The sequence below is a fragment of the Patiria miniata genome, unplaced genomic scaffold (genome assembly GCF_015706575.1).
Source record: "Patiria miniata isolate m_02_andy unplaced genomic scaffold, ASM1570657v1 HiC_scaffold_1, whole genome shotgun sequence".
Taxonomy (NCBI): domain Eukaryota; kingdom Metazoa; phylum Echinodermata; class Asteroidea; order Valvatida; family Asterinidae; genus Patiria; species Patiria miniata.
The window spans coordinates 31,773,998-31,801,420 of NW_024037047.1; the positions used below are offsets into that span (position 1 = coordinate 31,773,998).

General features: G+C 42.2%; 2 protein-coding genes across 3 annotated transcripts in view; both read right to left on the reverse strand.

Moving 5' to 3' along the window:
- Positions 1-269: 269 nt before the first annotated feature.
- Positions 270-15,090, reverse strand: LOC119732856. The gene is made up of 14 exons (XM_038206462.1): positions 14,504-15,090; positions 12,595-12,753; positions 12,235-12,324; positions 11,609-11,742; positions 10,656-10,797; positions 9,153-9,263; positions 8,647-8,794; positions 7,526-7,657; positions 6,575-6,717; positions 6,267-6,420; positions 4,205-6,063; positions 3,136-4,101; positions 1,929-3,017; positions 270-1,763 (listed from the first exon to the last, which is right to left on the reverse strand). Exons 1-14 carry the CDS (start codon positions 14,720-14,722, stop codon positions 270-272), a joined length of 6,840 nt encoding a protein of 2,279 aa, XP_038062390.1. The 5' UTR covers positions 14,723-15,090.
- Positions 15,091-18,102: 3,012 nt separating this feature from the next.
- LOC119728905 (pre-mRNA-processing-splicing factor 8) overlaps positions 18,103-27,423 on the reverse strand; it is a 68,721-nt gene continuing 59,400 nt past the window's right edge. For both annotated transcript variants that reach the window (XM_038201347.1, XM_038201338.1), the window contains 5 exons: positions 26,722-26,939; positions 25,110-25,250; positions 24,200-24,339; positions 22,070-22,272; positions 18,103-20,219 (listed from right to left, as the gene is read on the reverse strand). In XM_038201347.1, coding sequence (XP_038057275.1) covers positions 20,062-20,219; positions 22,070-22,272; positions 24,200-24,339; positions 25,110-25,250; positions 26,722-26,939 — 860 coding nt within the window. In that variant the 3' untranslated portion in view covers positions 18,103-20,061. The remainder of the gene's footprint in view (positions 20,220-22,069; positions 22,273-24,199; positions 24,340-25,109; positions 25,251-26,721; positions 26,940-27,423) is intronic.

The following is a 27,423-nucleotide window of genomic DNA, read 5'->3' on the forward strand; positions in this document are numbered from 1 at the left end:
AAGCTATAATACATGTATTGACACATTTGAACAGTCAACAATGCAGAACGACAAAAAAGTAGAAAATAACATACCTGTCACGAGTTTTTGATTTACTGCTCTTGCCGCTAGCTGTTTGTTTCTAGATGAGAAAAAGTATTCCTTGAGATTACATATCGTCAATATTCTGTTAAAATATAAAACCCCCTCCAACCCCGAAAAAAAAATACTTGATTTAAAGATTGTAGGCTAAACATTTGTAACGATTCTTACCAAACAAATTTTCGATTCTAGAAAATAAAGAAACTAGGCTTACACATTTTAATGTCCCTTACCACTACGCTTTTTGATGACTTTCGCTGTCGCGAGTGAGTCTGGATGCCATTCTTTTTCCCATCAGGCGTAGACTGTGTGTGAAGCACAGCATCCGTGGATTGGCTGTGTCGTACCTTACCCTCGTCTCCTCCTTGCATGCCGGCTCGGCTTCTGGCTCCCATCTGGGTATCACTGCGGTGTCTCTCTTCGATGCTGGACTCAATCACACGATACTCTCCGGAGAACATCCTGCTGAGCCTCTCGATAACTGCGGAGATGATGCTCTTGGAGCGACGGCTCGCTTTGGCCGACTGGCTCCCCGATGAATCACAGGAGCGTTCGGCAAGCTGATTGCCCGCTGGTGACGATACCGGGGTCTTCGGCTCGTCACTCTCCCTTTCAGAGACCAAGGGTTCCTCCAGTTGTTGCGGTTGACCTGTTTGACTTTCTTGTACTGGCATATCTGGTTCTTCATTGCCTATGGGGGATTCTTCAGTAGCTGCATCTACTGCTTTTTCCTGACGTTCCCCTTCTTTATTGACCACCTCACTCTGCGGCAGTGGCTCTTGTACCGAGTCTGTTTTGGCTTGTTCCTGTTCGGTTGATTCTTGATGTTGTGAGGGAGCCTCTGTAACAGCATCTGGTTCACAAGATGCAATCGTGTTGTCCTTAGTAGATGGAGTCTCTTGTGGGGTTTTGATTATGACAAAAGAACCTGTTGACGATGGCCTACTTCCAACTAGGCCGGCTTGTTTCGCTTCATCGGGTCTTGAGGCCTGCGGGGATTTGATACTGAGCACTCTTGCCTTACTCGGACTTTGGACTGATCCCCTTGATGCTTTTCGCGAAACAGATTTAGGCTTATCTCTTGACAGTTTTTGGACTCCGATTGGAGAGGAATTCGAGCTGGATGAGGCAGAGGCCTTGACCACAGCTCCTGAAGTTGACTGTCTTGAGGATCTGCGAGGGCCGATGACAGTGGAGGCAGCTGGCGATACCTTGATAAGGCGCACTGACCCGCCTGACGCCTTATCTGACATCAGCTTCCCCACACTCGTGGAGGAGAGCTTCCCTGACCGTCGCCTTGCACTAGACATTGACGGTGCTGGGCTAACCTTAATCAGACGGATCGATCCGGTCGACGGCGGTTTGGTGACCTGCGACCGTTGTTTAACGACACAGGGCATGGAAGAACCACTGGAAGGTTTTGCTAGAGACGGTGCTTTCTCTGATCCTATCATCTGCTGCTGAGAACTTTGTGTAGATATCTTTGCATGGCCAAGGTGGGCTTTGGTTGATTGTGGCGAGGACGCACACGCCCGGGGTTTAGGAGAAGCTGATGTAAGCGACCTTTGTTGAGATCGACGACCGAAGGCTGCCGACGATGACTTGACTGGCCTCGTTAGTGGTCCAGAAAGGGATGGTTTGGGGGTTTTACTCTTTCTACCTTGTCCCTCTTTCAGACTCGACTACGACAAGAAGAATACGTAAAACCATTTTGTAAATTATATTTCAAATTAAAAGCTTGCAGATAAACATTTTTCCATACAGTAACAGTATATTAGAGTCAGAAACTTTGACAACAATTTCACATGTGCCTTTATACACTAGTAAAATAGGAATGTTGCCCTTACCTCACTGCCTGATTTATGAGATTTCTTGCTGTCTCTTTTCTTTTTCTCGCCTCTTTCACTGGATTTCCTTTGAACTGGGGATGACTTTTCACCAGCATCTTCTACTTTGTCACCACCGGGTTGCACAATTTCTGGACCCGTGCAAGGTGCCGGTGACCGAACTTGTGTTTCAGGTGGGAGTTCAATGGATTTGATGATTGTTTTATCAGCTTTCGTTGTCTCCTTTTCCGCTTCTTTTCCAGTGCCGGCCTCTGCAATTTTGTTCATATCTGTAGTCGGCTGGCGTACTGCCTCTCTTTGTTTTGCTTGCTTGTTGGGACCTATCGGTTCTATCCTCTCTCCTGATGGTTCGGATTCTGTCTTTTCAGGTATATGAATGGCGTCAACTTCAGACGTCTCCACACTTTTCTCTGTATAAACATCTGTGTTTTCTTTCTTAGTGCTTTGAATTTCGTGGTTTTGGTCTGGATCTTCATCAGCAACTTTTGCTGAAGCAGGAGTGCTTTGTACATCTGCCACTTCGGCATCCGAGAGTTCCCTCTTTGTGTCGGATTTCTCAAAGGGGTATGCTTGGTCAACAGTTTTACCTCCGGTGTCAGGTTTGATTGAACTCTGATCTCTAGACTGTGTTTGGCTGCTTGTGACTTCTGCAGTGTGATCATCCGTTGACCAAGGATGAATTTTGGTTGAGTGCTTCCGACCGAAGATGCTACTGATACGCTCAATTACAGCTCCAATCACACTACGGGATGCAGGTACCTGGCTGCTGGTCTTCGTCTCAGTCGTGCTTTTGGATTTCGCAGCATCCTTAGTTGGACTTTTGTTTGTAGATGGTGACGCACTCTCTTCCTGTGACTCTGTTTTACTTTGGAAACTTTTGATTTCCCTTGATTTTCCACTTCGAATGGACCTTGTGCTGGCACGAGACATGGGCAATATAGGTTCGACTTCCTCTTCGGTGGGTGACTTAAAATCTCCACCTGCGGGAGTGTCCTTGGTTTCTTGTGAGGCTTCTGGTGAGACGCGTCCGCCCTCTTCCACAACTTCATCCTGTTCCTCTGCAACGACATCCTCCATTACCTCGTGGGTCTGTGTAAATATAAAACAAAACGAACTTACTAGCTACATCAATGTTCTTTCACTTGTTTGTCAATTTATAAAACACCCTAATATTTAGCAATAGATGCGTCGTATTTATTACACGTACCCTATATCTTCTTCTTTGCGGCAAATAGCAAACTCCCCCGACTTCCTCTTGTCCAACTAACTCCTCGTCTGAGTGATGGGCTGTGATGTCTTCATGAGGTTGTTCAAGAACCCCATAAATCTGATCGTGCTGTCCGTGTTGAGAATGTGAAAGCTCCTTTACCAGCGTGTCCTTCAAACACTTGGCTGAGCCCTGACAGTGCGTCATGTCCGGGCGGAACATGTTGCGGAAAGAGTTTCGACTGCTGGCCGAAAAGGCCGATGGCACCTTGTGCTTGTTGTCGGGCTTCATAGAGATGGCGGACAGATTGTGGGCGATGATCTCCTTGTCCAGATTGAGAGGGTGAGTGTGATAGATGGGTACAATGCTACTGTAGTGATGCCTCGACTGGTGGATCTGCTCCTGAGAAGACTCTCCACCTTCTGCAACCTTGTGGATAGACTTGCTGCTGGCATCATGGACAAGATGCCCCGATTCGTCCTTGTGTAGCTCCTCGACCGACAAGACCTTCTCTGTGACAGACTCATGTGCCTTATCATGCGGGATGATGGCCCCTTCGAAGACAGTCTTATCGTGGCTTTTCTTTACGACGGACGTCAGCCCTTCTACCTTAGACCCGTCGAGGCATTCGGCGAGAGAATGGACGCTCTCCTCTTCAGCGATGATCTCATTCTCTATGACGCCTATTATTTCGTCTTCTTCGTCTACCTCTTCCTCGGAATCGCTGCCCTCACTTTCACTGGCAGCAGAATGGCTGTGGTGGTGGTGAGACACATCCGTCTCACTTTCTCGGAACACGTCATTTACAGTCGCCAGGAGGAGGCTGCTTCTGTGTACATCAATACTCTTCTCCAACTCATTCTCCTCCTCGATATCCTCCTCATCTTTTGGTTGGTAAGAGGCAATGGCCCCGTCGACAAGGTGCATGACTATAGTTTGTGCTTGACAAGAAAGACCATCGAATTCCTGAAAAATATATCAAACAGACAAAATCAAACATGTATGGTTTAAATTTCACAATTCAAGTATAGATAAAGTTTAATTTAAGTCAATGTATTTTGAAACTAACCTGATCAGGAGTATCATCGACGTCAAGTTCTAGGTCTGGTGAGTCTGCAGCAACTTGGCCGGGTAATGGTGAAGGTGTTTTGAGATCGTTTGTTGGTGATTGGGACTCCATATCAACAGCTGCTCTTTTGATGATATCAGAAGCTACGGCCCTCGTTTTGGTTCCCTTTTTAGTAGGCTCTGGGGATGTTTGGTTGACGGCACTTTTAGCAAGGTCTGGTGAGAAGGGACTTGATGAGCGGGAGCCACGAGAACGGCATCTGCTGCTGGCACGATCTGTCCTCAGTTGCTCCTTAGCCGCCTGCAGAGCTGCATCTGCAGTAATCTGGGCTAATCTACTACTACTTGTCCTGGAAAGCTGTGCTCCGTTTTCTGGGAGCTGCGCCGCTGCATTCTGTAAGGCATCGATTGTGATTTGCTGAGCTACAGTGCTACTGTCTGTTTGAGGTGTCTGCAGCAACTTTTCAACTTGGAGCCGAACTGTACCATTTAGAAGGACTTCCCTGGTGACGACTTGTGCCAGTAAGCTACTGTCTGAATGAGGTGGAGGTACCCTGGGCTCGTGTTCTAGCTGCCGAGCTGCATTTGCAAGTGCATCATTAGTGACTGCTTGGGCTAGGAGACTGCTGCTCGTGTGTGGAATCAGAGCCTCGCGCTCCAGTTGGAGCTGCCTGGTAACTTTCTTGATAGTGTCGTTGGTGATGGCTTGAGCTAACAAACTACTACTGGCATGAACAGGTTGGTGAAGGGCGCGCACAATCTGTTCACCTTCAAGTCGTCTGGTAGCATTTTTCAAAGCATCTGCAGCGAAAGCTTGCGCTAGAATGCTGCTGCTGGTTTGTGGTGGCTGTGCTCCGAACTGTCTCATCACGCTCTTTATGGCGTCAGCAGCGATAGCTTCTGCTATGATGCTAGAACTGGTCTGCGGGAGAAGCACCTGTAGCTGTCTGGTGGCATCCCGAATAGCAGTTGATGCCAACTCCTCGGCCAGAACACTTGAACTAGATTGCGTCAGTCGCATCTCTCGCAGCTGTCTAGCCGCATTCCTAATAGCATCTGAGACTACCCTTTGCGCAATAAAGCTGGTGCCTGATTCGGTCAGCTCCTTCTGCAGTTGGCTGGTCACATTCCTTAAAGCATTCTGAACCACGTCTTCCGCAAGGATACTCGTGTCTGAACGCTGTGATTCTTGCTCCAGCTCACGAGAGACATTTTCAGACAGTTCCTTCTGAAGTTGGCCGGTTACGTTTCTTATAGTGTCCCATACCATATCTTCCACGAAGACACTCGTGTCTGATCGCTGAGACTCCTCCTCCAGCTCTCGTGTGACCTTCCGCAATGCATCCGACACCAAGGCAGCTGCAAGAAGGCTACTGCTCGTATGCTTAGGGGAAGGCGTCTCCTTCGGTTGGATCGATCCATCGGACATGACACCGCTCTTAGCGATGGGACTTGGCGGGTGGATTTCACGTAAGCTGGCCTGCTTGCCGACACTAGGCTTCTTCGTTGCAATGGTATCAGATGCTACCTTTCTCGTTGGTGTCGCAATTGGCAGATGCGGCAATCCACCTTCGGTTGTGATCTGCTCTTTCGCTCTGCTGAGCACGTTGGATAGGACAAGGCGGGCTACCGTGCTGTTTGTCAACTGTAGCACACTCTTACGCCGCATGACCTCAGGTAGCTTCGTCTCTTTTGGTTCCGTCACCACAGACTCGACAGCTTCGGGGACGTGCTCTTCGGATCGTCTCTCGGCCTCAAGTGCATGCAGAACATTTCCAACAAGATCTCGCGCAGAGGCGATAAATGAGTCGTAATGATCCCCGAACAGAACAGCCATCTCAATAGAAGATATTGAATACCCTATAAAACACAAAGAAGCCCAATTAACTTGTGCTTTGTTTTATTTTTAAAAGAGGATGTCATGTAATATTCTTGTGTATTATTCATAAAACTGAGTATGAAATAAAAGTGATTGATCAACTACGCAAGTGAACACAATTCACGGTTATTTATGAGGCAGTGAAACCGTAAAATAAAAAAACACTTGTCCGTTGGTAGTTTACCTCTATCTTCCTGGACGTCTGGGACTGACTCTTCCTCTGCTATTTCTGCTAAGATGTCTTTGCTGATTGGAAGTTTTTCCTCTGTCTCAATGGTAATGGTCGGTTCCAGGAACCCAGTTGGGGATGGAGCGGGGGAAGTTGTCGGCGCAGCCGTCTAACCAAAGGGAGAGATGACGTCCAAAATCTTGAATTAGTTTTCGATAAGAACACATGAGTCAGCCATCTTTTCACCCGTATGACCACCGTTATCCCATAAAAATAAAAACCTCGCAGGACCATCTAAGATGACAAGAAATTGAACTACCTACCGGCAGGTATCTGTCAGTGATGATCTTCCACACGCCATCAGCTGGCGAGAGCTCGATGCGATCCAACGCATGCTCGACCGGCCAGGTACTGTAGTGGCGAGGTCCACCCAGTCCATGGCGCGGGGGCCTGCGGCGTCGACCACCTATACAAGCCAAAGAAAAGAAAGAATACAATCTTTACATCAGCTTCTAAGAGACATTAGGGTATATACGTAGAACAAGCCCTCTTTTAGATCTTTTTTTTTCAATGGATCGTACCACACCTTCTTCATGATTAAGTTTTATCTTTAAATTGAGGAGCTTTCAGTTAAATGTACATTTCAAAAATGTTCCTGAAACTTTAAGACATGTAGTACGTTTGCTTTTCATAATTTTATAACACCACTCAAAATCAAAGGAGGAATGTTCAAAGCCTATCGTGTGGATATTACACTTTTCGAAGGAAAAACAAAGACAGTGAAAACAATGCACAACCGTTTCTACTCTTCCAAAATTCAACCAATCGACTGATCTTGGGAAATAACCTACATTTCTTCTAAATGACAGCAAGCCAGATGAAAAAAAAAATCACTGGGTATTTATTAAAAGTACGATCTTTAATCAAAGTATTGTTTATATAATAATCCGTAAGTTAGTTTAGGTTATGCAGTTGACCCTATGTGCCTTTAAAGGGACGCCACAAAGCTTTTAAAAAATGCCTGCGATATAAAGGGACAAATAATTGCCGTAAAAGTGGTTACAATATATTGTTTTATAAATGTTATGGTTTGCTATCCGAAGCTTGTAAAGAAAATGTCTTACTGTAATTTTGCTGAAGATTTCAGAATGATGACAAGTGATGGGCCTGTTTTACTTTTTATACTCGTTCAAAGAATTGACCGGAAAGAAGAAGCAACAGTCAGAACAGGTCGGATGGTATCAGGAGCAACAATTTTTTCATCTAATACTGACCGATAGGTTTCCTTCGCCGTTGTTCAAACAGTTTGCGTACAGATTTGAGTTTCTTCTCCAGACGAGCCTCGATCTTGGCTTCCTGTCGTTGCATCTTCAAGGCTCTCGCTTCTCGCATATTGTCGAATGTTGCTGGAATGAACAATTTTAGAAACACCAACCTATTTGAAGGGTGTACATCCCTAACTTATCATAGCTACAGATTTTTGGTAAACTTTTTTAGTATTAGACCATCGCCTTAACATTCTCAAAGAAGAAGGTTGTCTTTTTTTCTCAACCCATGTTCTATACTGCTGTGGGAGTTCGCGTAATTATAAGCAACGACGAATGCACCACTAAGATGATTGAGACTGATCGGAATTGAGAAATCACGCTGTCATTTCCTGATTACAGCCCAAGTGACAGTAAAAGCGTAGATGCTAGCTGGAAAGCGTTTTCTGTCGAAAATCACTTATACAGGTTGCCCCCCCCCCCAAAAAAAAAAAAAAACTCACCGTCGAATCGGACATGATTTCAGAAAATCTGGGGTAGTATTTAAAGTTGTGTCTAATGTATTGCTGAGTAGAATAATTGGTCTTCCAAATGCTTTTTAGTTGGTTTATGTTTAAGGAAAGTGGCCACAGACGATATTCAACCCTTCAGTTTGAGTAAGCATAGCGTTTTTTTCAAATGCATTGATTTGAATGGAATAAAGTTTGTATGGGTCAGATTGGTTATCTGACTTTAAGGGGCAATTTGAAAATTGTCCAAAACTCACATGCTATATACCTTTATTAATTGATTTTCGAATGTTAGTTTTTTTGGGGGACAATATGGTAATGGATGCTTATGATAATATCCTTAACAGTGCTGTTTAAAGATTGAGACTCCAAGGGGAGATGTCAAGTGTGTTGTAGAATAAACATGAAGTTGTGATGCATGGCCGTGCAACGTGCTTTAACTCAGCACAAAGCCTTTTGCAAGAGAATCCATCGTGTATGTGTGCATTCATCGACTTGTTTAGATTGCTAGAATACGAGCTTAAGGGTGGAAGAGGTAAACCTAGGCCTTCAGCGAAATATCTGGAGTTGGAGGTACGGTACGCATGGATGTGAAGTGTATTAATCGTTGGTGACACTTACAAAGTTGTTTCGACCACTTGTCAGACGCAGTCTGTTCTCTGGAATCGATGTTCTGCGCAAAGCGAGTGTGCTGTTCCTTTCGTCTCCTTGCTGCTTCCAGACGATGCTTTTCCCGTATCTTCTGATGGCGATTCCACTGGTCCTCCAACTTTTCAACCAAATTACATTTTGAAAAAAAATGTTCTATTAGTGATCTGGCGTCAAACTAAATGGGGTTAGAATTGGAAATCCAGTATTTTTCGGTACAAATACATGTCAAGAGTTGTGGATTTGTTTTTGGTGAAATTGCTTGAATAACATAACTTGAGAATGCTTGATTAAGTCTTGTTCCTGTCACTCAACGAGGAAAGATGGTGATTGTGCACATTTTTGGAAAATACTGTAGTTCCAAGCAGCATTTTATGATTGCGTGATCTAAGTTCCTTCAAAAACAGTTAAAGGCTCAGATAAAAAAAAATGGGGCAGTCATGTAATTTGCTGATAATTATCATAGTCCAACGTTTCACCTTGAGTTCGCGTCTCTGTGTGACGCTCACGTTGTAGCATTTCAATAGTTCAGCATGTCGGATCTCATCCTCCGCAAGATTCATCCGCTTCGTCCCCTTCTTGATGTGTTCCTGTCGAGTAAGTGTTGGTAACAGGATCAAAACATCGGAGTTGTATACCCTGTACTCATCAAAGTGGATATTTCTCTCCTAACAAAATTTCAAGTTGCATGTTTTGTTTTAAAAGAAAAATATATTTTATTCCGATTTGGGCATCTTCAACCCTCTGAAAAGGGCTTTCTTTTTGCGCCCAAAATGAACCCGCCCTTGAGGAATCGAATTTTGTGTCTAGCAGCCAATAACTAGAATTTTGTGAAGAAATAATTCAGTAACTAAACGTCGGTGGATTGTTTTCGTTCGATGTCTCGTTTATAATTGAATAACTTTTATATTGCTAGACTGAAAAAGGAAATGACTTTAAACTCGAAAATAGCACAGGGCATGCATCTTTAATCGAGAGTCCCCCAGAATTTGACAAATTGATGGAAAGTAAATTGATTGAAGGTAAATAATATTTAAAAGAGATTCCTTAAATTTCATCTTAAGAGGGTATTTTTTTTCATTCTTTTGCGCTGGCTCTATGGGTTTTTTTAGGAGCAGTAATACAGGAACGTCTCTTTGGCTGATGACTTCTCAGCAGTCAGGATTCGGGTTTCTTTGCTACCAGAAAAAACGTTTTGGCGAAATCCATGTATGTTTTGACAATGTCATGTGTTTTTGTTTTGCTAGAGCAACAGCAAATAAGATTGAACGTTTTCGAGCTTTCCATTTTCTTCTTCTCTCATTTCCAAAATTCAGATTTTATTCGGGCGGCCGAAAAGTTGCCTTCAGCTTTTGTTCTTTCAAAGCAGAATAGCCGAACTTTTGAAACAACCTTTTTGTATATTCTGCTTTTGGGCTATACCAGATAAGTGGTTTTACTTAGGCACCCAAAAAGTGGCCAATTGGTACTCAGCTTGCAGATTAAACATTGCTTTTGTTTTAAATAAATATTCTACCGAAACGATAATGGGCCTGTTGATTTTGGCAGCCGCATTCCCAATTGTGACCAGTTTTGCCTCAGAGGTGCCGACCATGATTTAACCCTCAAATGTCGTGGCCGGCCTTTGTAAAGTGCTTCTCGGCAGTAAAGTGAGTACGAGCTTGGCTGTCATTTATGAAAGAAGATATGGCACAGGTCTCCGTTGGTGTCTAGGAGACTAGGAATCTAATCTGCTAAATGGACCTTCGAAAACGTTCATTCGTCTTTTCTGATAATTATTACCACAGCAGAAAAAAAAAAGGTTTTCCATAAAATCCAATATTATCATTTACATCAAGGCCGACACCACAGAAATCCAAGCATCAAGAATCTCCTGATTGCAATCTGAGCATCTTGTTTCACTTCGAGACAAACCAATTTTTGAAATGCAGACCTATTCATCTGCCGGAGGCAAATTCATTCATAAGAGAGTGCCTCATTACCTCCAGTTCCCATCTGAGCCTCTTGTTTCGTTTCTTCTCCCGTTCCAAGTTTCGTCGCGCCCTCTCGATGCTTCGCTTGGTCTGCTTCTCCTCCAACACACGGAGATGTTTCACCGTGTCCTCTTCAAGACGCTGTAACAAACTACAGGAAATATAGATATCACAGAAAAGTTGCTGAGTCATTTCCAGATTAGCGGGGATTTCGTCAATTCAATCGAGTGTCAATCACAAGTCATCCTGTCTAAAGGCAAGCCGCATCCTATTTGTAGCCAAGTACATAAGTAGTCAATAACAAGTTTATGACGAGTCAATCGCAAGTCAAGTCAATTGTCCATTATATGTCAAATCACAAGTAAGGTCCGATAGACGTCTGGAACCTCACGCGAAGCCCGGTGCATCAGCTAGATTATGTTCTATTGTGAGAGAGCCATTTCGATTATTTGTTTTAATGTACAAATCATCAAATAAACAATGAAAGGAAACTTATCATATCATGTAAACTTTAATATAAAAATTATTATTTTTGACATCAAGCCCGAAAAAATAAAAGATTTGAGTGCTGTCAATAATTAAACTGAGAAACACCACATAGTGGAATAAATGTTTATGTTTAAATTGCAATGAACGTGATTTTGCGGAGCGCTTAACTAATTATTGGTCTATTATTATTAGAAGTAAAACAATACTTTGTCAGATATGTATTTGTATCGTATTTCTTGTTCAGAAGTATATATTATAGAATATTTCTAAGTGTAGAAATCATGTTTGTGTGGTATATATTGTGGTATTTGATGTATTGAGTATTGTACAGAAGCATATACGCAAAAAGAAGAAGTCAGATATAACGTGTGAACCTTGCCGGAAACTGGATATTCATTCAATTTTTGGAAATATTTTCTAAACTCTTATAAGGAATTTGCAACTTGTCAGGGTGATGTTTCGGAGTTTCTTACTGTCGATGATGTTCCTTGAGCGTCTTTCTCTTGCGTGTCTGTGTCTCCAAGACTTGCTTGTCGTGAGGACTTAGTCCTTCCTTCATGGTCCATTCTTGGCGCTGGCGCTCACGTTCCTTGCGCTCTTTCATTGCCTGGAAAAAAATCATAAGCTTCCAAAATAAACATCACAGATTGACTAATCCACAGCTAGAGGAAGAGGTTTTGAATGGGTCTGAGCCACCATTTTCCTTATCCTTATTCAATTTCAATTCAATTCAAAACTCACATTTATTTCCATACCAAACTGAGAAATACAAGTATAGAATACACGATAAAGTACATAAATATAGTTTGTCAAAAAGGTGAAAACAGAAATAGGCATGGAGGCATCTTCTGGAAGCCTAAGCTTGTGGCAAGATGCCTTGGACGGACAAACACAAAACAGAGATCCAATTAAACTTAAGATCTAATTAAACTCATTGTTTCTTTCCAAACGATATTCGTGTTCCTAAATGCTTCTAATTGTAACCTGAGTTTGCAATACGGCTTTAATATCGCTCGATCTTAAATAAGCCTTTCGATATTTAAAAGGGGAGGAATGAATCGCTTATTACGGTTTGTTTGTCAATGAATATAATACTCACAATGGATTTTCGGTCCTGTGCACATTTCTCGATGTGCACGCGTTTCAGGTACTGATGGTAGTCATTGAATTCTTTCAGGGTGCAAATTACCTACAAACAAACACATCAAAAATCATATTCAGTGAGACAACTACATACAGGGCCTAAAAACTGAGATGTAAAAATGCAGCAAGATCGTGTGTTGATTTCAACAAAATACTGACTCAAGCAAAAAATGTTCCAGGGGATTTACCCAAATATTTTTTTTTAAACTATCATTTTGGCATCTGGGCATAACAAGATCTCAAGCGTGAAGTACATATTTCTGTCGGTATTTGACAGGAAAAACGGAATCCAAAATTTAATGAAAAATTGTCTTACTTTTCCTTCGGGAGTAACGAATTTTCTCCTGATCAGTCCTTGTAAGGTGGCCGGCTGTGTGTAATGGCTCTTGAGATGAGGATCGTGTAGAGTCTTGTACTCACTGCTAAGCCCCTCCGCGCTGGGGTCAAAGTCAAGGTCATTCGGGGTGGGGTACAACTGAAATACAAATCAGAAATTCAGAAATTGATGATCATTATTTTGTTCATTAATTGAAGAACTCTGAAAGCGTTTCACTAATATTGCAAGCATTTCAAACCACCCCGTATATAGAAGAACAGAAGAAGTCATCAAAATCTTCAAATATACTCATGGGCGTCGCCAGGATTTTTTCTAGAGGGGGCAAAACATTTTTTTTGCCAAAAATGCTTGTATTTCTCAACACATTCTCGATTTATCAGTTTTAGAGTGGGGCAGGGACATTTTGCCCCCCCCCCCAACTCATTAAATTTACACCACTTTGTCTTCGCGCCTCATTTTTTTTTTCTTCCTTTTTTTTTTTTTTTTTTTTGCTTTTCCGGGGGGGGGCAAGTGCCTCCCCTTGCCCACCCCTCGCGACGCCAATGAATATACTCATTCATCAAAAAAAGCTTATTAGAATCGTTTTGTCTTGGCTGAAGACTTCAGGACCGGGATTTTTTACATTAAGATAATTATCCACCACCAAACTCGTTTGGGGGGCAACAACTCTAGAAATACACGATATTTTGTATTGAATGTTTGTGTGGTGATTTGTCCAAATGTTTAACATTGAAAAAATTAATTTCAAAAGAAACCGTCAAAAAATGAAGCAATATTGACCGTAACAATACAGTGTTATAAGCGCGCCAAATACAATTCGAATGAAAAGCAATGTGTATTTTTCGCGTGTAAAGCACTACATTGTTACGATCATATTATTTTTATCATTGGACTGTTTCTCATGATATTCGATACCCCTCTATTACACATCGCGGAAATTAATTGCACGAAATTTCAGTTTAATACATCTCACATTTCTTGAGTTATTCATCGGAAACTGAGTTGTTATTTTTGTTCAATAGTGCAGCATCCTCACCAATATCTGTTATTTAATAGAGGGCGCGCCACATAAATAGTGGTCTCGATAATTATCCACCACCAAACTCGTTGGGGGGGGGGGGGGGCAACAACTCCTGAAATACAAGATGTTTTGTATTGAATTTTTGTGTGGTGATTTGTCCATATGTTTAACATTGCGAAATTTAATTTCATAAGAAACCGTCAAACAATGAAGCAATATTGACCATAACAATACAGTGTTATAAGCGCAACAAGTGCAATCCAAATGAAAATCAATGTGTATTTTTCGCGTTCAAAACACTACATTGTTACGATCATATTATTTTTATCATTGGACTGTTTCTCATGATATTCAATACCCCTCTGTTACACATCGTGGAAATTAATTGCACGAAATTTCAGTTTAATGCATCTTGTATTTCTTGAGTTATTGATCGGAAACTGAGTTGTTATTTTTGTTCAATAGTGCAGCGTCCTCACCAATATTCCTTTATTTAAATGATCCATATCCAGTTCGTTTTGCGTAGCCTATACTACTATTAGGCCTTTACTTGGGCCTACTAGTACTAGTCCCATAAACGTGATAAATCAATAGATTTCCAAGCGGAAAAAATGGCAACTGTTCAAGTTAAGCGGACGTTAGTTTCAAAGAGACAAGTCAATGCAATCAAATAAAGAAATGGTTAGTGGTGAGCTACTTTGTAATGATTATGGGACTCCTCGAACATGTCAAACGGTTTATACAGCATGATCTAGGACCATCACGCTATAACTTTCATCTAATGATGACAATAGGTCCTATATCCCGCCCGCAAAAGGCAAATAGGCCTAGGCCTAGGCCTAAACATAAGATGTACACACGGCTTACCTTCTCTCCAAGTCCAGTTGTGTACAGGGTAATTTTGCCCTTTGGAGCAGGTATCATAGGGAGTTTACTGTACATAGGTGTGTTCAGCATCCATGCCGGTATGGAAGGCAAGGAGATGGGGCTTTTGCCACCGGCCAAGGCCGAGAGATATTCCCCGGCGTCTTTAGCGGGTGATTCCGATTCCTTGCCCGTCTTGCTGGGCGTGTTCATCGCACTCATACTGAACTCCGATGCGGTTTTTCACTTCTCGTATCACCGAATAAATCAAGACCCAACCGTTTTCTTCGGTCACAAGTGGTTGCGAAGATGGTCAAGGTTCTTCCATCTTCATTCTAACGTTATTGCCAAAGGTTTGAAAGCTCGAGAAGCCCTACCAAACTGCCAGCAATTTCATTCGGTTGGTCGACAAAACTCTTCTTCCCGAATATGTGCCTGCATGTTCATCTTCGGAACTTCACCGACCACACAAGATGGGAATTGGTTGAAATCACTCGCATCAAATCAATGCAACAGTTATTTTCTTCTCAAAAGGATGGCGATTACCTATCAAATTTAGTATGAGGCGTTCGAACGCTGTCGATCAAGTCGAAGCCCATCGCGTATGCACGCAGCTAGCTAGCATGCCGAGGATAGCTGTCATTGCATTGCGAGTGCGCCCGACACGAACGCGTTTAGTTTATAAAACGCGCACTTGAAAAGCGCGCACGTGAAACATAGCACATTTTGGTCTACAACAAAGCTAAGGGCGAAATCCACTGAAACAGGGGCACACTTTTTCTGTTCACAAATTAGAAAAGTGATAAAGATGTTCCGTTTGGGTAATTTGGATCGAATCAGATGGAGACCGCAGGCCTGGATTAAGTGTTTTCGTAGGCCCTAGGCACCAGTGTTCCGAAGAATGGAGAAGGAAGGGGAAAGGAAGAGGGAGTAAGAACAAAGTGGAGAATGTAAATAAAATACACTGCTGCTCAAAGCTCCGCGAAGCTAAAATCAGGTTCTGAAACCCATGGCAAAAGATTGTACATTCTGTATGTCGGCACAAGCTGCCGCGCGAAATCGCTTCATATACGGGGGTTGACAGCTGCTACAGCTGTGCAAAACATGCTCGCTCGCACAGTTACGAATTGAGCTGATTCTAAATAACGAGGGCATATTTCGATAGAGAGTCAAGCTTCTGCAACACTGATCTCTATATGTCTTTATTATAGAGATCAGTGATCTTCAATCCGAAAATTTTCCAGGGATCGTAAGCATCCCCGGACCCCACGCCTTCAGGGCTTCGCACTCGCATATAAAAATGTCACTATAGGATTTAAACACCCCCCCCCCCCTGCTGTCTGGGCTCAGTGAACAGGCCTGAACAAGGTATGCGCAAAGGTACTGAGCATGTACATGCAGTTTTGCGACAATGAAATAAAAAAAAATTATAGCAGGATTGTATTTTGCATTTTCGAGCAATTAAAAAAAAAATAATTTCGAACGATTACAGTACTCTCAATATAACAAATTAATCATTCTTGCAATTGTCCTCCGATAGAAAAGAAAGAAAATAAAACAAAAAGTTATGTGGCGATGGCCAAGTCTTCAGGAGTCGGACTTATGACCCTAACTTAATGAGCCCCTTACCGACTTCCATATAGAACTCTTCTGGGACTCGGTACCCGGCCCACCACACCTCCTTCCCTGTCCATCCATGTAACTCGAAAGTCAGGCACCATAAAGGGAGGAAACGAGGTGGCACCCTAAGCCTTGCTGCCGAGTCAGCAAAAGAACCCCGTACCTATACGCAGACGCCAACCTGGACTTCGCAGACAGTCCCAACTTGTGAGTCAGCTTACCGACCGACCGAGCTAACTGCTGTTGGTAAATGACGACGGGAAATTAACACTCTTAAATGACAGAACCGCGGGCGTCGAAAATCAAAAAGTGACACCAAGCGGGTTCGAACCCCTAACCCATGGGTCTGCTGTCAGACAGCTTAACAGCTAGGCTGCTTCAGTAAGTGTTTTTCTCTTTGCGTTTAAAACATAATCTTTATTTCCGCAGTGGGAGAGCTTCTTTGTGTTTCATAGCTGCACGAAAGACGCATCAGCTTCGCGCTATACACATGAATGCTGTTACATAACTCTTTTCTACAATCATTCTTATGTACCGAGCAGATGACCATTCAGAGTCACTACGAGCAATTAACCTTACCAAGCTCGTCCTTTTTCTGTCTCATCAATTGTTTCGCGTAGCGCGTCTTTCGGCCGGCACTGACATATCGCGCTGATTGAGTGAAATTCTAGCAAGTTTCCCTTAACTCATACTATTTATATCAAATTATTGACCCGTTTACAAATATTTACGAGGGAATGTTGTTTGTCTGACGAATTTGTCGACCATCTTTCACAATGAACTAGGAAAAATGAACTCTCCGTGGCAAACTCTTGGTGGCACATGAAACGCCCTAATTGCCCGGCCGTGGACATTCGAAGGGGGGGGGGGGGGGGCGGGGGGGGGGGGGGGGGGGGGCTGGACACCACATTATACTGGGACGCTCTTTATCAATTATGTATACTCGCGCTTACATTTTTCAAAGCTTTTGTACTTTTGTTTCTCTACTTTCCAGTGCTATTGAACACATATTAGTTGCTGGGACGTTCGGAAAATACCTCAAAATCCTCATATTTTTTTCTCATCACAAAAAAGCGGGGGATGATTCAATAGCCCATCCCCGCGGTCAAAAAGTGTGGGGTATATACCCCCACCCCACCCCAACCCGTGAATTACGGGACTGCCAAAAAGTTTTAGCACGAGATCATCATTTAAACATCTTTTTCGAGTTTGGATTCATTAAATCAGCTGTTCTGAACTTTACATGTAGAATCAAATGTAGGGTACATATTTTTATTCAGGGACGAAAATCGTTGGGCAACGACATCAGTCCCCCCGTTCCCCACCGATCGACGCCCATGGTTGGCACCGTGCTTCAGAACGACAAACTTTACTCGTACATTTTATACGTAGGGCCAACGCATACATGCTGTACAGCGTCAGTTGGTGAATTCGAAAATTCTGAGAGATCCCAAGTTAAAAAAAAAAACTTTTCTCTGCGCGTGTGGGTGTGTGTGGGTAGGCCTATGTGTGCTTTATGGCACACTGCGGTATTTTCGTAGGCCTTCCCCCAAGTTTTCGTAGGCCCCTAAATTTATCTATTATTTATGGACTTTATCCCCCAAAACTTTTTCTAGCCCCCGCCCCCCCCCCATTTTTTTTCATACACAAAAATGACAGTAGCCATTATTTAGGTGACGTCACATGCAAATTGTCTCACCCCCCCCAAAAAAAAATCGTTGTGAGAAGAGGGAATTTGTACACTATTAGGTTATACAGTGCGCATGACTAGGATTTTATCAGCGCTCCCCATGAGGCCCCCCCCCCCCTCTCCCTCCCCCCTATTGATTTTCGGAGGCCTAAGTGTCCGGAGAAAAAAAAGGTCTATATTGCAGCACGCCTCCCTGCAAACATTTCTGGATACACCATTGCTAGCCCCCTAAAATATAGGCTCCAGCACCGCGCCAGTACGCCAGACGAAAAAATTCAAAACCTATTACAAATTGTGTGTACACATCCAAATCATTTAATGTTGAAAAGAAACCATGACGCTACAATATATTTACAGTAAGTACCGTGCTAAAATAATTACGAGGAACCAAAGAAAACCCAAAAATAAAAGGACAAAATAAATTTTGAATCGTCGACAGGCAAATTAAAAGATGATTCACTGACTAACACGAAAAGAGCGCCAAAACACAAACCATACAATACATTAATTTTATAAGTCAAGTTAAAAAAAAATGCAAGGCAATTTGGTATATCTTTCAGTTTCAATGAAACGAAACACAAATGAACATAATTATTATGCTGTCTCTAACTCCTCAACTGTTTCCCACACTAAGTGAATGCAATTCTATTTTGACAGAATGTTGATGATATAAAATGCTTCGCTAAGACTTCGGCAATATCGTTTGAATTTATTTTTCTTGGGTCATTATAACAAATTTGAATGGGCAGTTTCTGCTAAGCCAATTACTTTGTTAAATCTTCATATCTCTTTCATTAATAAAAACACTAATGATACAACAAATGGTCGCGTCAGTGCAACAAGGTTGTAACTCGATTCTGCAACAAAGTCTTATCTCACGCGAATATACGCTCCGTGCAACAAGGTCGTATCTCGACGTCTTATGACTTTGCGTGTACATCTGGGTTATTTTAAGCGAGATACGACCTTTCGACAGTCTTACACTCACGTTTTATGTTCATGCCACTTTAGGACACAGGACATGTTGCATGGACGCGACAAAATGTTCAGCTTCAACAAATAAAGTATTCCCTTGAAATTGAAAGCTTCAAGAAAAAGTTAAAAATTCATCTGTTGCTTTAAGTATACAAAAATTCTGAATGCAAAGCACGGTAACAAGGAAGCCTATCTGGCTCAGATATTCAACATCATTTACTCCAAAAAAACTACTTTGTACACATCTTGGAGCCAGTTCCATTACTACAGTACAAAGAATGTATACTCTTGTCCAAGAAATCTGCCATGATGTTTCCATTCAAATGCAATCAACCTTCCTATTCCTGGATCTTACAAACATCCTCCATTGATGGTTAAATTAAAAATAACAACTTATCACTCATGTCTTCCAAGGTTAAATCGTACAGTCATTTTTTTTAACAGTGCAACAGTAGTAAAAATTTACCTTTCTCATTACATCTTCAATACCTTTAATGAAGTCAAAATGACAATTTTTAGGCTTTAAACTAATGTCACTTTATCTTTCCACACCTAGATTTAAGTGTCATGTGAATCTTTCCTCTTTGTTGCTTTCTTTTCATCAAATTGCAAATACAGTGCAACGTCGCTGTACCGAACACCGCTATACCGAACATTCGGCTATACCCAACATCATCCTTGGCTCCCAATATTTTTTTTAACAAAGTGTACCAAATACTGTTGTTGAAAAATGTCAACAGAAGAGCGATATAATTTCCCCAAGGAATAGAAGGGGTACGACACCCGTTGCTCTGGGTAGTAAGCTCAAAATCTATGTAATTACATAATTCGATAGTTGGCACATGTTTAAAGTTGTCTTTCAGTAACCAGAGCATGTTATTTATTTATTGAACACTGAACACCGGCAGCTTAAAATCACTACAATGAACGATTGCTGTTACAAACGTTTTCTGTGGATCTCGTGATGTTCGATATAGCGGCGTATATAGATTACTTCTGCTAAACAACACTACTGGATTTCATCAGGCGTTAATAGTAAACCTAGATTTCCAACCCCCCAACCCCCTCATGATTTGTCTTCAAACTTTGTATGGGCACAACTAATCTCATCTAGTGCTCCTCACTGAAGTTACAGCTCTCCCAAAATATTTCATAAAATTCAGTTGGACCTTCGCTGAATCAAACCAGCTCATCACACTCTTTTAGCCCTACCCACTTTATAATCGCCCTCCTTGTAAGCCATCCATTCTACACCTTGACTCTTTTGAGTGTCTGACTACTTGTACATGTCCTCTCTGTCGCTGCCCATCAGGTCACTACTCTCCTCCAAGGTGCTGAAGTTCAGGAAGTGGGAGGGGCGGTGGACCTCATGGTAGAACTCCTTGGGGTTGGCTAGCTGCAGATCATAGCGCATGCCAGGGTCGTGGCGTACACCTGGGGAAAAACAAAAAACATATTGAGAAAACCATTCAATGTTGGGAAACAAACTAGGAGACTTTTTTTTCATTGAGCTTCTAAGTGTATAAAACTTGCTCATCACATGAAATAGATACTTCTGAGTGTATGCAATGTGCTAAACTCATTAAATATTTACTTTGCAGTAAGAGATAACAAGCTAATATTGTATATTGTGCCTCGTTGGTGGTTTTTTTTTTCAAAAGTGTCTGTGTTTTCTATCTTTTGTATGTACAGGTTCTAAAGCCCAAGTCACACATTCACGGTTCGGAGCTACGAATCTCCATGGTTTGAAATTCACGATAAACCGTGGGAGTACCGTTTTCATCCTTAGTACCTCCGTGGTTAGCCGTCATCTTCCTTGGGTATTCGTGGAGGGGCTACGGAAGTTTTAAACTGTTCATAACTTCCGTGGTGAACCGTCATGAACATTAATTCGTAGTGCAACCATGGGACATCCGAAGGACAACCTTATTTATTCTTAGTATTATTTGTGGCTATTCGTGCATATTCTTGGAGATTCGTAGCTCATTCGTGGTAGAAATCTCTACGAATTCGCTACAAATGTCCTACGGATATGCCCGGATGTGCTAGGGTTCTGCTAAGGTTGTACTACGAATATCAACGCTTAATTTGTAGGAGAACCTTGGTCATCCGTGACCCAATCGCAGACAACTGTGGCGTTAACGTCATTACTCTTAGTAATACCATCGATATTCTTCACCAATCTGCCTATATTCTTGACAAACCGTGGTGTATTCGTAGAGAAACCGTAGGACTGTCGTGGCTATCCGTCCTGAAACCCTAGTGCATATTTAGAAAATCGCTTTCTCCACGAAATTTTGACGGTTCATCATGATCGATTGATTCTTGGTAAACTGTGGATATTCGTAGCTCCAACCAAGAATCTGTGACTTGGGCTTTAAGCTTTCTTAGATTCTACGATCACTTTTATTCTTGAAGCTCTTGATTACATCCAGGGAGGTTTAATTTCAGGAATTGGCAACTATCTGTTGGGTCAAACATATACACTTCATACAATGTATTGTATTCGATGCCTCTCCTATGTGTGATGCACCCATATACTGAGGCAAGCAGCAGCCACTCTTTAAGTGTTGCTTAAATAGTTTAGCATTTATGAGGTGCATTAAAGGGACACTACGTCCCGGAACAGCCCAATTGGGTTACAAAATACGCTTTGAACAAAATGATTTCAATCAGAAAGAACATTTTAAAGTAGGATATAAACATCCACACAACTATCCTTTAAAAACTGGGCAACCCAGAAAAGTCAAGCTGTTTGCGTGCTAGCTGTGATCTCATCCATAAAGTGTTTGCCTTTTGCGGACATGTAAGAAACCACATTTTGTGCATTGGTGATTGTCACCGATATTAGCGAGCACGGTGCTGTGTACAGACACATACAACATGTAACAACAGGAAAAATGTATTCGTACTCCCTCGTGTCCAATGTAAACATACAGGCTTTTTTCGCCTTTTCTCGGGAATGGTAAGACATTAGGTTTGTTTCCTTTCAACCAGATGTTTGAAATAGGATAAGTAAACAATCCATAAAAAAAACTTTTTCGAGGGATTTCAGGACCAAGTGCCCCTTTAAAGTTTCACTAACCAAATGCAACATGCTTCCCATCCTTGACACGGATCCCAATGGACCCTTTGCATTCGGCAGCCATCTTGGAGGTTTTTGTTGTTTTGTTCACTTACAATGAATGCACAAGAGGTCTACGCATGCATATTCTCGTGGAACAGAAAGACGCACCACAAACATGGCTGTAGTGCTTCGATCTATAAATGCGTCAACAACTTACCCATGAAGTTGTAGTTCCAGGAGCCCTGTGCTGGCACCATGAAGAAGCCCAGGAAGCGATCAGACAGCAGCATCTGCACCCTCTCATAGTGGGAGGGCAGGTAACCTTTAGGGTTGTTACCCTTGTCGGTATTGGAGCGTCCCCACTCGTAGCCGCTAGGGGTCAGCTTGTAAGCAGTCAGGGAACAGGAACCAGGGGTAAAGCTGAAGAGAAAAGATAAATATTTCCAAAAAAATTTAATAGTGGAACCTCTATCACCCACAATAGCACTCCGCACTAATGACGTCAATTTTGCTCCGCGCCGTATGCCCGTATACCTCGGATGTCAGACAAACTTTCGAACAATCACGCGCGCAAATGTATGCACATCTGGCCGCATATATTTGCATGGAAACGGTGTTGCAAGCGTGCGCGGAATCTTCACACGAGAAGTTCGTACAGCATGCTTGTCTGAGATCCGGGCACTTGCTTCTATTTTTAACATAAGTGCGGAGTGCTATTGATAATACAACGACAGGATCAATGAACACTATAAATTGATGACACCAAAGATACATATTTCAATTCGACGCAGTAACGTTTATTTACAATTCACAATTAACATACATTAACCCTAACCCTGCCAGGCGCAACACCGTCCTAATCAGGTGGAAAAGAACTGGTGCACTTTGATGCATTCAGCTACCAACACCAGTGCATGAATGACCAGCTCTGAGACAGTGCGAGCTAAGTCCCATTGAATAATGCCTCAGTTGTATCCTGCTGGGTGCGGTGACCAGGGACTCTGAGGCAGTGTGGCCTTGAGACTTTTCCCCTGATGGATCTTGCTACATTTGGCAGGTTTGTCACTTTATAGTCAAGTGTTGCATGTTGCTACGTTTGGCAGGGTTCTTAGCAAACATGCCCTGGAGGGTTAGGGTTAATTTGCATAATTGAATAATATAAATTACTAATTAACAAAATGAAACAAAGGTAAAATGACGAATTGGCAGCATGAACCTATTAGCACAGCTTGAGTTGGGAATACTGTATAGCTTAGACAATATGGACAAGACAGGAAAAAAATAGACAGAGACAAGGACCAACCAGGACCAACGTCTGACGAAAGCAATGATTAATACGGACTGCCAGAACCTTTTTTGCCAGGAACCTTCCTGGATCCTCTGATATCCTCGAAGAGCGGAGGATAACAACGGCAAAGAGTGTTTGTGTCTTTCTCCTTGAAGTTAAGAAATAGAGACAATAATGGTGGCAAAATCCTCCAAAACTTCTTGGTACGATTTTGAAGGATATGGGAGGTGTTAGGGTTAACAGCTGATGCTGATGCTGAAACTTGTTTATGTTCTTGGTTTCTGGGAGTCAGGTTGGAGCTGTGCAACGAATCCAAAATCCCTGACGAATATTGGGTATTCCCTCTGTTCCTGATTCCGTGGGTTTCCTTAAAATATTTTACTTGGGGTATTCCTCCAATAAATCAGCACATTTCTTCATCTTTGTCTCTATAATGATGAGTCCATCACAAGCCCCTGCAAGTCCATCACAAGTCCCCAGTCCCCATTCAACTCACAAGCTACTCAAATCAGCTTTGACAAAGGCATTCCTCTGTTCATCCACTGTTACTTGTAAGTTGAATTGTGACTGGAACTGTGACTTACTTGTGATTGTGGGGGGCTGTGGTTATGGTGTTCGACTTGTGTGCCTTGGTACACGGGTTCGAATCGTGACAGGGAACATGGTCCCTTTACCATTATTGCTTCGTCCTTCAGATGGAACATAAAGCTGAAGGTCCGTGTAATGCATGTTTAAGAATCCAGTTACATCGCTAAGAGGAGGGGTTTGCCCCGGTGTTTCTGGCAGTGGCTGCAATATGCGCCACAGCACCTTATAAAGGTGCTACATAATGGGTCTCATATTTCTCATAAACTTCATTTTCCTGTCTTTAAAAAATAGACATAATTACCAGCTTCTTGAGTACCTAATTGTTGGTAGATACATGCACTATATAAGACTCCTGCATTGTTTACTTGTGATGGACCCGACTACAGTCTTGAATAATTTTTTTTGTCAGGCTTTTGAGCTACAGTGCATTGGATTCTTGATATCATTAACAGAAATGAATAACAAAATTACCTGCATGTAATGACGATTGTTTTCTCTCCATCCCATGTGGGGTTATCAGCCATGATCTTGGCATGGGTGGTGACGTCTTGAGGAGACAGCTGGGGTTGCTCATTGGGTTGGGTGTGCACCCAGCCTAAGGGCTCCATCTCCTACAAGAATGACAAAAAGTAACATCAGGACTGGGTGGCTTTGGGGTGGGATAAGGTGTTGTTTACGTCCCTACAGGAGACAGCTGGGGTGGGCATTGGGTTGCTTGTGCATCTAGCCCAAGGTTTTACTAAAATAGGTCTCTCTTATCACGTCACTTCTTACAGATTGCCATATGCATCGGCATTTTGGGCATCATATTTTCGTGACGTGCATCCGCTGTGCCGTATTTCGAAGAAATTTCAAGCAATATGCGCGCGTGTTTAGAACATTTTGCACATTGCGCGCACACACACACCTGATGGCGTTGAACACGCAGTTGTAATTTTCCTACGAAGATGGCGTCTTATGAGAGAACTGTAAGAACTGACAATATCAAGACTGGGTGGAGTTAGGGTGTGGCTAGGCGGTGGCCTTAGCTTTGAAAATTGAATTGAATTTTGTAAGGTCAACCACTCTAGTTACGTGATAACTCTGGCCATAACCGCAAAAAATTTGCTTCACGCTAAACTTGGTATTAAGAATGAACCAGTCTTAATCTCAAAAAGTGTATCTTTGTTTTGTTTTTCATGAGATATGTAACTTGAAAACATCCTGATACTTTGAATTTGTAGACATTTTGAACATTTTGGTCAAATCAACTTGCTTTTTTTTATACCTACACATGGGATTAACTTAATCTAAATGCATATTGAACGTTATCCAAAACTAAGATGCTTCAAAAATTAAGACAAACTTACAAAGTAATGCAATAATAATAACAAGAACTGACCTTCAGGAACTCATGGTCCGGCAGCTGATTGGGTAGATGGACGGTCTGGTGGGTACCCCATTGAGGAACCATGACGATGCATCTGATCTCCTTGACTTGGGGGTTGTCTGGAGGGCTGACACCATACAGATAGCCAGAGATCTGTGCAAGCAGGGTGGAGCAGTTTAATTTTACTTTTTGAAGTTGACAAGTTGCTGATATAGAGGGTTGCTTCCTGTAATCACTTCTTCAACATACTCAATGTAAAAAAACAATGTACTGTGTAAAATGTATGTCATTCTTATAGAATTTTGAAATAAAGAAGACCATGTTGACCATGTTTTGGGTTAACATTAAGATGTCTTATTTGAATAATATGTGTTTGGCTGCTCATACATCAACTATACACCAGTGAAAGACTGTTTCCGTTCGTTCTAATGGTGTAGTTTATTCAGAGTGTTACCATTACAAAAAAATCAAGAAAAGTGCTTCAGAAGTATCCACGCACAATTTGAGGTATGGAGTGCCATTTGGTCATGTGGTGAAATGGCTTGAAGTTTGATAACTGGGACCTGATCAACAAACAGGCATAACTTTATCACTTTTGCACATATGACCTCGATTTTTACATCATGTAAAAAGTTCAATAAACACACTTCACAAACAGCACCTTTGATTTTAGTCACTCCTTGGCAGTTAAAATATGGGTTGCAAAAAAAAAAAAAGTGACTTTTCAACCGATGATCCATTTCTCACATTCTCTAGTGATTTCCACATGACTGAGCAAACAATTTGGTTCTGGGGAGAGCCCAGTCAACAAACCATGTGGTAGGGAAAATGGTTGATCAATTCTGTGCCGAGAACATTCCACAGTGTTGTGGTACTCGTACACGGTACTCGTACTCGAGTTCTCGTACTACTTGTACTCGGAAGTCATCGTCCTCGTACTCAACATGTCGCAATTGTACTCGATCATCAAAGTACTCGTACTCAAATAGCAGTACTCAGAAAAAAAAATGGCATAGCTTACTACGGCCTTATTTTATTATAGATATTTTCAGTTAGAAATGGTTGATTGCCTTGCAGGGAAATCAAACTTTCCTGAGTTTTCTCTGTGCACGTCCGGACAAACACACAGGGGTGTGAGTGACCACTGATAAAAATAGCTGAAAACAGCTGGAAAAGGTGTTAAAAAAAATGAATTTTGGAGATCTCCTATACTTTATTACACAGCAAGAGAGGGAAAAAGCTGAAAAAAAAAGCTGAAGATCCAAAACCAAAAAAGCTGAAATCAGCTTTAAAGCTGAGATTTCACACTTCTGAACACATTTAACAGCGATCTGTAAGTGGGTCTGTATACTGGTCTGACTCACAATTACACACAATGAACCATTTGCCGTATGGCCGTATTCGGAAAATAAAAGTAACTATACTCGTACTCAGAATACAAGTACTTGTACTCGTACTTGGAAGTACAAGGACTCGCACTCCGAGACTTGTACCTATAATCGGAAGAACTTGTACTCGTACTTGGTAACCTAAGTACTCGGCAGTACTCCGTACTCGACTACAACACTGGCTTAGCAATTATCGCTATGAAACCGGTCCCTGTTGTCAGGCATCTTACTCTCACCTGAGCCCGGAGATCAGAGATTGTGATGAACTTCTTGAGGACATTCTTGGGCAGGATGTACGTAAAGCCCGTCTCCTTGATGTCATCTGAAGACACGTAGATGTGGTTGGTGCGAAGATGGAGATTGGTGGCCGAGATGGCACGGACCCGCCACTCGGTCTTAGAGGAGAAGGTGGCCGTCTCGTAGTTGCTGGTGGTGGAGGTGATTATCTCATCGCCTGTGGATGGGATTAGACAGGATTAGATAAGATCAAAGACGTGGATGGGATTAGTGACATATTGGTGGCTGAGACGGCACGGACCCGCCACTAGGTCTTAGAGGAGAAGGTGGCTGTCTCGTAGTTGCTGGCGGTGGAGGTGATTATCTCACCGCCTGTGAATGGGATTAGACAGGATTAGATAAGATCAGAGGCGCGGATGGGATTAGTGACAGATACGTTGTAACAAAGGATACAGCTGAATTACCACAAATGATCGATAATTGATAAAATGATGAATTGTGAAAACCCTTCACATGCTGAAAAGTTTGCAATTCTTATTTAGAATTTTTAATATGTAAGAACTTTGCTGATTTTTTAACTGTATTTATCGAGATATTCATATAGCAAAATACACAAAGATATGTTGTCAGACATGAACAAACGTCCCCTTGTAGTCTACTCCCAAACAACATTTCAAATTTTACTAAGGGATAGGCGGTTT

Coding starts and splice junctions, on each gene's coding strand:
- LOC119732856 (XM_038206462.1), bottom strand. CDS start 14,722: ATGAGTGCGATGAACACGCCCAGCAAGACGGGCAAGGAATCGGAATCA. Junction 6,064..6,266: donor AGACGTCCAGGAAGATAGAG/GTAAACTACCAA, acceptor TGTGTTTTATAG/GGTATTCAATATCTTCTATT. Junction 1,764..1,928: donor CTCATAAATCAGGCAGTGAG/GTAAGGGCAACA, acceptor TTCTTGTCGTAG/TCGAGTCTGAAAGAGGGACA.